The sequence below is a fragment of the Syngnathoides biaculeatus genome, chromosome 22 (genome assembly GCF_019802595.1).
Source record: "Syngnathoides biaculeatus isolate LvHL_M chromosome 22, ASM1980259v1, whole genome shotgun sequence".
NCBI lineage: Eukaryota > Metazoa > Chordata > Actinopteri > Syngnathiformes > Syngnathidae > Syngnathoides > Syngnathoides biaculeatus.
The window spans coordinates 14,292,431-14,300,583 of NC_084661.1; the positions used below are offsets into that span (position 1 = coordinate 14,292,431).

The window sequence follows — 8,153 nt, forward strand, 5'->3', positions numbered from 1 at the left end:
ATCATATGAATATAGTTATTGTCCTATTTGGCATTATAATTGGGAAAAATAAACTAAAAATGTCAAAAATAAAAATATTTTACAATCCAATTATGGCCCAATTAGGTATAATTTCTAAATAATTAAAGAAAAATCCAATAAAACATTTTTTAATGTATAACAATTTTGTCTCAATTTGGCACAGTTCAGAATAGTAAAAAAACAACTTAAAGTAATTCATGTTGAAAATTAAATGAAGTAAATAAATTGCATTTTATTGATCATATAAATAATTATGGCCATGTTGAGCACAATAAGTAGAAATTAAACATTCAATTATTTTATTTTAGCCACTACCCCATGATTTTTTTTAAAAAATGAAATAGTAAATAAATTGGCTTTTCTCATTTTCAACTATAAAATGAAAAAAAGCTTGTTCGAAATGCCACGAAATTGTGCCTTTAACACATACTTGCACACATACGCACACACACAATTGCTGTTTAATTGTATAAAAATAGAACATGTATTATGACATAGTCAACAAAAGACAGTTGTTTGTGTTTATCATTGTGTCAATCACAAAAGGCAGCTATAAACAATGGCAAGTGTGAACCACACAATACACTTACTCCATGTTGCCACATTCATTCTCACAAGTTGTTTTTTTTTTTTAAATCAGTCTGTTTAGAATTTCAACAGAAAATCGCATGCTCAAGTGCTCAAAGTGCGATCCATCTGACAGTCTTGCTGTTTTAAAACTCAATCCCAAATACTGATCCGACTTGACACATGGATCTCTGATCAGTGACGTGTTGACAAAAGAAATGTTAGCGCTACTTTAAAAAAAAAAAAAAGATTATTTTTTTATATTCTTTAGGGGTTTAAATGCTTTGTGGGGTTAAATGCTGTTGTCCTCATTAATTTATTTGAAAGAATTTGGATGCATACTAGAATTAACCAAACATATAATTTAAACCAGTTTAAATTGTCAAGACAAGATAGTTGTTCAAAAAAAAAATACAAACCGAAGAATGCTTATGTAAACACTTTCTTGTATTAAACATGAATTTATTGTCTGAGCTGAGTAGTTTGTAGCACCACATACTGTCCTACACCATGCACATAAAATGTATTTTTTTCAATTAGGTTATTTTTTTAATTAGTTGTTTTTTGTGAATAATGAAAGAAGTATGTGTAATATCAACAATTGTACATAGATATTTAACATTTTATATTGAATCATTTGTCAATTTATTTATTGAAAATAAAAAAGATCATGTAAAATGAAAAAAAAATGTACAGGTACATTTAACTTTTTTGATTAAATACAGTGGTAAAATATTACAAATGACCTGACATGAGTTTTTCAAGACACAAGCTGTTGCTTGGCTAATTTATATATTTAAAAACATTTTTTTTTCCTTTGCCTTGACTTGCAACAAAATATTGACAAAACTACGTAGCTTTAATTTAATCTGCTATCCTAATGCTAACACACCATGCAAAAAAGCCATAGATGGGCTAATGACACAACCCCAATTCTAATGAAGTTGGATGTTAAACAAATACAAAACAAATAAAAACAAAAATAATGATTTTCAAATCATGTTCAACCTGTATTTAATTGCATACACTACTAAGACAATATATTTAATGTTCAAACTAATTAGCAAATAATCATCAACATAGAATTTTATGGATGGAACACATTCCCAAAAAAATCTGGGACAGGATCCTGTTTGCTACCGTGTTACAATAGCTTTTCTTTTCACATTCAATAAACGTGTGAGAGCTGAGGACACTAATTGTTGAACCTTTGTAGTTGGAATTTTTTTTCCCATTCTTGCTTAATGTGCAACCTCAGCCGTTCAACAGTCCGGGGTCTCCATTGTCGTATTTGACACTTCACAACGCGCCCCACGTTTTCAATGGGAGGCAGGTCTGTACTACAGGCAGGCCAGTCTAGTACATACACATTTACTACAAAGCCATGCTGTAATAACACGTGCGTAATAATGGTGTGGTTGATTTTTTGCTGAAATAAGCAGGGCGTCCATGAAAAAGACGTTGTCTTGATGGCAAAACCTGTAGGTACCTTTCAGCAGTAATGGGGCCTTCACAGATGTGTAAGTTACCCAAGCCATTTGCACAGAACAGTTTCCTACTTTTCATCAGTCCATCTTAAATGTCTTTACACATACCCCTTGCAATAATCATTAATCAAAGCAGTGGTCACTTTTACAGTTGAAAAATTACACTGGGCCGTTTATCAAGCGCCAAGAATAAAAATCAAAACGGTGGAGCAGCTGTCGAGCGTCTGTACGGCTGTAATATACTGCCCCCTGGTCGCTTGGAAGCCAGACAGCTCTTCTCTAGCAATAAAGAATTTTTTTTCGTTATCATCTGTCATGTGAACATCAACATTTCAATACATTTCCATGTATGTACAGTCTCTATGTCTGCTGTCCTGCTTTGTAGCTGTACTGTCGTCAGTGGGGGCCTACAGTGACGTGGGACCTCCTCACATAGTTGCAGGGATCGACCACACGATTGACATCTCACCATACCAAAGTGAGCACTTTTTGACTGACAATAATATAAACAATAGTTAATATTAAAGTGATTTTTAAGTGATGGCTAATACATTTAAAGAGATAATTTTGTTGAAACGTTCCAGTTGTCAACATGCACAAATCTCGAGGAGAGGTGCAGATTTTATCGTGTATCTTTTATTGACAAAAAAGGCATTCATAATTTTTCCAGTATGCATTCATACAAAAATATTATGATTGTGTATGTTACACCCTTGCAGGTGTTCGCGAAGTGACTGTGGTATGATGTGGTTATTTGTTCAAGTCTCCTCCTAAGATGCCGCTCAAGTCAAGACAGAGGTGATCGAAATACACAAACACCACATATATCTGTATGTCTACGTAATACACACCATGTATGTACGTATATATATAAATATATATATATATATATATATATATATATATCCCTATTTTATAATTTTTTTTTCACTTGTGTACTTTGTCCGCCAACGTGCTGCTAAAATAGAAACCTGAATTGCCCATTAAAGCTGCTCATATTCTGCCAAATTGCTGTTTAATGAATCATTTCCTCCATTTTGAGTGAGGCGTGAGGAAATGAGGTGATAACTGATCCCTTTGGGTAAATTATATTTATTTGGGGAGTCTAAAAATGTCTTGTCATTTGGACATAGAAGGCTGGTTCCGCAGCAACTTTGAGGCACTTCAAAAGCAAGTGCACAAAGTGCTCTGTGCGGAGGTATAGTATTAAAATCTGACACTGTTAGACTCATATCTACTATCACAAAGATATACAAAGAAATGAAATTTCAGCAGGATTCATAGGTGGAAGTTCAAAACTTTTATTGTTAGACAGAGAACATAAAAATAATACACAAAAATATACATGAAAATTGCAACATCCTGTATTTCAAATATATTATCCTTGCACAGAATGGCTTATTGAATCCTTTTTTTTTCCATTTAATTTTTGATGGATAAAATAAGACATATGTGACATGATTTCTTTCAAACGCTTGCGTGACTGCCAAGCCACTCGCTAAAGTGCTTCTCCATGGCCTTCCTCACTGCCCAGCGACCAACGTTTACCGTGGGAATGATCTTGAGTGGTCGCAGCCACTGAACAAAACGCTTAAGCTCCAAGAAGCTGCTGTGCTCGCTGTACGGAATCCCTGTAGACAGAAAGAAAAAAAAAAAGTTTGGTCATTCAGCAAAATCGGGAATCAATATGATGTTGATATTGATGTTTCGTTGCAAAAAAAAAAAAAAAAAAAAAAGACTAGACAGGAAGAAAGAAGCCATGCTGATGATGGAAGAAGAGTAAACTTTTCTGGTGATCATAATGAACGAAGGGAAGAGGAAGAGGAAGCAATGCTAAAGAAGTAAAAGTCCAGACCGTAGATTGAGACGTTGCCACTGACGACAGGCTGAATTTCTTCCACTGACGCCGTCTGCTGGCTGAAGGTCCACCCGGTGGGCTTAAAGGCCACCAGACGATCGTATTGGCCGGAAAACCTTCCCAGATGCTGCTGAAGCTTCTGTGGAGAGACACATTTTTTGACCAGCGAAGTCTGGCTTTAAAATCATTTTTAAAAAAAAGTTTCCTGTCCCGCTTTCCAACAGGTGAAGAATTACAATTTTACAAATACAGATGAAGACACATTTAGTTAAGATCCACTTTTATTTTCAATGAGAAAACTCAAGCAAACTTATTGATAAAATGTACATTAAATTTAATGTACGCCTGCTGAGGACATGACGTAAAATATTCATTGTGATTATGTTTGTGTATGATGTTTTCCTACTCTGACGTTGAGTTGCATCATGGGAAGCACGTGGACCCTGGCCGCCTTCCAGTCTGTGGTTAAATGTTGCTTGATGTGCTCCGACTCCAGACAGCACATGGTGTTGTATTTGTCCCGGGAGAGGCACACCTTGGAGCCCAAAACCTCCGCCAAGGCTGCAAAGAAATCCCATCGGCTGAGTTTTTTCTTTGTTTGTTCCTGCGAGGCTGCCCCCGGCTTATTGCCATTTCTGCCACAAAAATAGCTGGACGCTCACCCAAGAAGACTTTTTCCTTTCCCACAGAATAGGACCCGCACACCACCAGGGTGCGGGGGTGCAGCGTCACCAACTCAAAGGCGGTGCTGGACGCAAAATTGATGACTTCCTCTTGTCTCGGGAAGGTGTACTCCGGGCTGCAATACCTACGAGGAGCACGTGATTAACAAGATGATCGCCTATCGGACAATGCGAAATTGAGAGCGTGGCGTACGTGGTGTCCAGGTAGAGAGTGTGCACCCGGCACCCCAGAAGCTCCGGGTAGGCTTCCATGGAGGGATCGGCTCGGAAATCGCCCGTGTGGAGGACGGTCTGTCCGTTCGGCAAGGAGATCAGCAACATGGCCGCTCCTGGACAACTGAAAAAGTCTGTTTTATTTATTTTTATCTTTTATTCCCACTTCAGTTTCAAAACACATTCGCAAGGTCACTAGTGCATGCAAAAGCAACAAGCAGCGCTTGAATCCCTTATGAGAGTGCTGCTCGAAGCTACGCTGACAGAAGAAGAGGAAGAAATAAGTCATAGAATTGAATCAGGATCACATACTGGTTGGCGTCGAGGAGGATGACTTGCGCCCCGTCCACGCTCACCCTGGTGTTCATCGGAAGGATGTGCACATGCTGCTCCGCCACCTTCAACTTGCTCTTCACCAGGTTGCCCGTGATCTGGACAGCAAGCGACCACATCAAGTATTGAGACACACACAACTTGCACGACACAATCTATCCTCGCAGAAATTGCCGTCGTGGCTTACTTTGTTGCAGTATATTGGGAGTGTGGAGTTCTTGGTGAGTCCTCCGTAGTGGTCCGAGTGGAAGTGGGTCAGGAAGTAGGCGGTCACACCTTCGATGGCGCCGTACTGAAAAGCGTCGATGGCGAACGTCGTGCCTGAGTGATGTTAAAAATGCGAGGAAACTGGATTTTTATAGTGGCAAAATAGAAAGACGCGATGATTGCAAATTGAGGAAAAAACTGCTGATGAAGAAGTGGGAATTATGCTAGGAAAAGGAAGCGATGGAAGAGGAAGTTATGCTGGAGAAATTCAAACAAGAAGCAGAAAATGGAGGTGATTAACCTGGAATCTTTTTATAAAAGGGACAAGACCGCGTTTGTTCCTCTCCACCGTTGTTCTCTCTGTTCCACCATTTGCGTCTCCTGTCTTTGGTCTGCCAGCTTCCGGCCTCCACCTTGCTGCCACCGGGACTCGCACCCTCTCCGGGTCGCTCTGCGTCTCCAGCCACGTTCCTCTTCCATTTCCTCACGGAAGGTTCCGCTTTCTTCTCCACCTTTAATGCTTTGAGGCCGAAAAATACTCCAATGTCCATCTGCTTGAGTCCGGATCCTCGACCCGCTTCTCTTGGAGCCTTCCGGGCAAGCACCGTACTGTTCTGAGACGCTTGAAGAGTCTCCTTCAAGCGTTCCAAAACCATCCTCGGGGGAGACCGAAGTTTTTCACCAGCAGTTGACGAGATGTCGTCAAGTCTACCGGTGGTTTTGAGGGTATCCATAAAACCTGAAGGCGTCTCGTCTTCGCTGAAGAGAACCGGGGAGCTTTCATCTTCAGAACCGTCTCTACGAACTGCGTCCATCTCTGCGGGGAACGCCGAAAGAGGCGAGTAGGATATGAGCTCCTCGCCGTCAGGATCGACGAGAACGTCCCAATTCGCCGCCGTCTCTGTCCTACTTCCCTGCGAGGAGGTCAAAGACGAGCAGCCTCGGGGAGACCAACCCTTCTTCTTCTTCATGTCGTGCGGGTCTGGCGAGCGCAGCAGCAGGAGGCCGTTGGTGGCTTGGGAAGGTGGCGGCGAGGGCGTCGTGCCAACGTTGTCCCCAGGGGCATCGCGGGGAGGAGTGCGGTGCTCACTGTCCTGGGAGTCGAACGACGTGACGTGGCCGTTGGCTCGAGCGTGGGCCAACTGCGTGTGGTTGAACTTCTTGTAGTGGTTAGGAATAGAAGACGAGCACTGGAGACCATCGGGACATTCTGCCGGATGGAGAACACTAGAATTATAATGACGAAAATGCAAAAGCTATGCTGCATTGAACGCTTCAGATTGGTGGAGACTCGTGAAAACCATGAAGACAAGAATTGACCCACGCAAAAAGGATTATATTACCCTTTAAATGCCGAAAAAAGGCACTATTTTTCTATTGGACGAGCCAATGCATGACCAAATGAGAAGCTCCTACCATCAATGATTCCTTAGCATCAAACTCATAATTTTACATTAGACATGGCTCTGGCCTAAGCACATAAATAAGCAAGTCTTTCCGAGAATATAAGAGGTTAGTTCTTTTTTTTTTTTTTTTTACAGCCAGTTCTGTAAGATTTTATACTTCTAAATTACAGTACGTTTTAATTTTCAAGTACTGCATTGTAAATTTAAAAAAATTGGACTATGTTTCTATGCCATTTAGTTGGATTATATTGTTTTTGGTGGATAAAGTTTGAGACTCTGTGTATTTATGACTGAAAGGCTTTAACTTTGTGCACTTTGTAGGTTGTCATTATATGAAGGTCACACAAGCATTCGCAGTCAACATATGCAATATTGTGAAATCCACGCAGGATTGAAGGCATCATCAGGTAAAACCCTAACCTTGGCAAGTGTCACTTGGCGTGTCCAGACATTCAGCAACATGCCATCTTTGTGACTGCACCAGTAAAATAGAGAATGGCATCTGGCAAATTGGACAATAGTCTTCCTTGGCTTCACTGTCAACATTTTGTGCCTCCTTAGCAAGCGAGGACGAGCTGGGATCACATTGTCCAATATTTACACCGGCAGGGACGTCAGTTAGAGTAGTTGTAATATCCAGAGTGTTGCATGGCTTTCTCTCCGTCGTGCATCTTCTCCTAGACACGTTCCTACTTGTAGACGACGACTCACGTTTCTTCTTTTTCTTCACGGGAGGTTTATAATCCCAAATATCACTTTCAGAGTCGGTCTCCGTGGGCATTTGGAGGAAAAAGTGAAGCCTTCCGGGCGTCACCCAACGCTACGCGACGTGTCTAAATCACTTGTAATAACAAGTGAACTAACGCGTAAGAACACTCCCCGGGTAACAGAAAATACACCGGATAACCAATGTCGACAATCGTGATGTAAAAATTCCAAGTTTAGAAAAACGGCGTATCATTGTTGACAGTTGAAATTTGAACCGGGTTGAGTGAAGCACTTACCGCCACCGTGCTACATTAAATTAAGTAAATGAATTGCTTCGAACGTAACAGCACTTTCAACAATTTGCTTGGTGCCCGAAATCGTTCAAAAGTAGATGTAAACAGAAAAGTAATAAATCTGTGCTTATATATGATTTCAAAAACATGTAATTTTAAAAAATGTTTATTTCAATCGGTTGTTCTTTTGTTAAAAGCTGATGTTGGACTTCATTGTGACGACCAATTACCGCAACAATCTACTTAATATAACCAGAATCAGTCTACTTAACATCAAAAGAAGGGATTGAGCAATTATAGTGGTTTAAAATGTAAAAAAAAAAATCCATATCATCATGTGATGTATTTTTTTCAGTCCACGACAATTTGTCGAAAGA

The 8,153-nt window shown here is 40.2% G+C and overlaps 1 protein-coding gene across 1 annotated transcript; it reads right to left on the reverse strand.

Annotated features, from left to right (window-relative positions):
* Window positions 1-3,360: 3,360 nt before the first annotated feature.
* On the reverse strand, window positions 3,361-8,048 carry dclre1a (DNA cross-link repair 1A (PSO2 homolog, S. cerevisiae)). The gene is made up of 9 exons (XM_061810309.1): window positions 7,196-8,048; window positions 5,671-6,579; window positions 5,350-5,483; window positions 5,142-5,260; window positions 4,810-4,953; window positions 4,596-4,741; window positions 4,340-4,494; window positions 3,931-4,072; window positions 3,361-3,706 (listed from the first exon to the last, which is right to left on the reverse strand). The coding sequence occupies exons 1-9, from the start codon at window positions 7,554-7,556 to the stop codon at window positions 3,543-3,545; spliced, it is 2,274 nt and encodes a 757-aa protein (XP_061666293.1). The 5' UTR covers window positions 7,557-8,048; the 3' UTR covers window positions 3,361-3,542.
* Between the last annotated feature and the right edge of the window lie 105 nt (window positions 8,049-8,153).

Coding starts and splice junctions, on each gene's coding strand:
- dclre1a (XM_061810309.1), bottom strand. CDS start 7,556: ATGCCCACGGAGACCGACTCTGAAAGTGATATTTGGGATTATAAACCT. Junction 5,261..5,349: donor TCCCAATATACTGCAACAAA/GTAAGCCACGAC, acceptor CTTGCTGTCCAG/ATCACGGGCAACCTGGTGAA. Junction 4,495..4,595: donor AAAGGAAAAAGTCTTCTTGG/GTGAGCGTCCAG, acceptor ATTTCTTTGCAG/CCTTGGCGGAGGTTTTGGGC.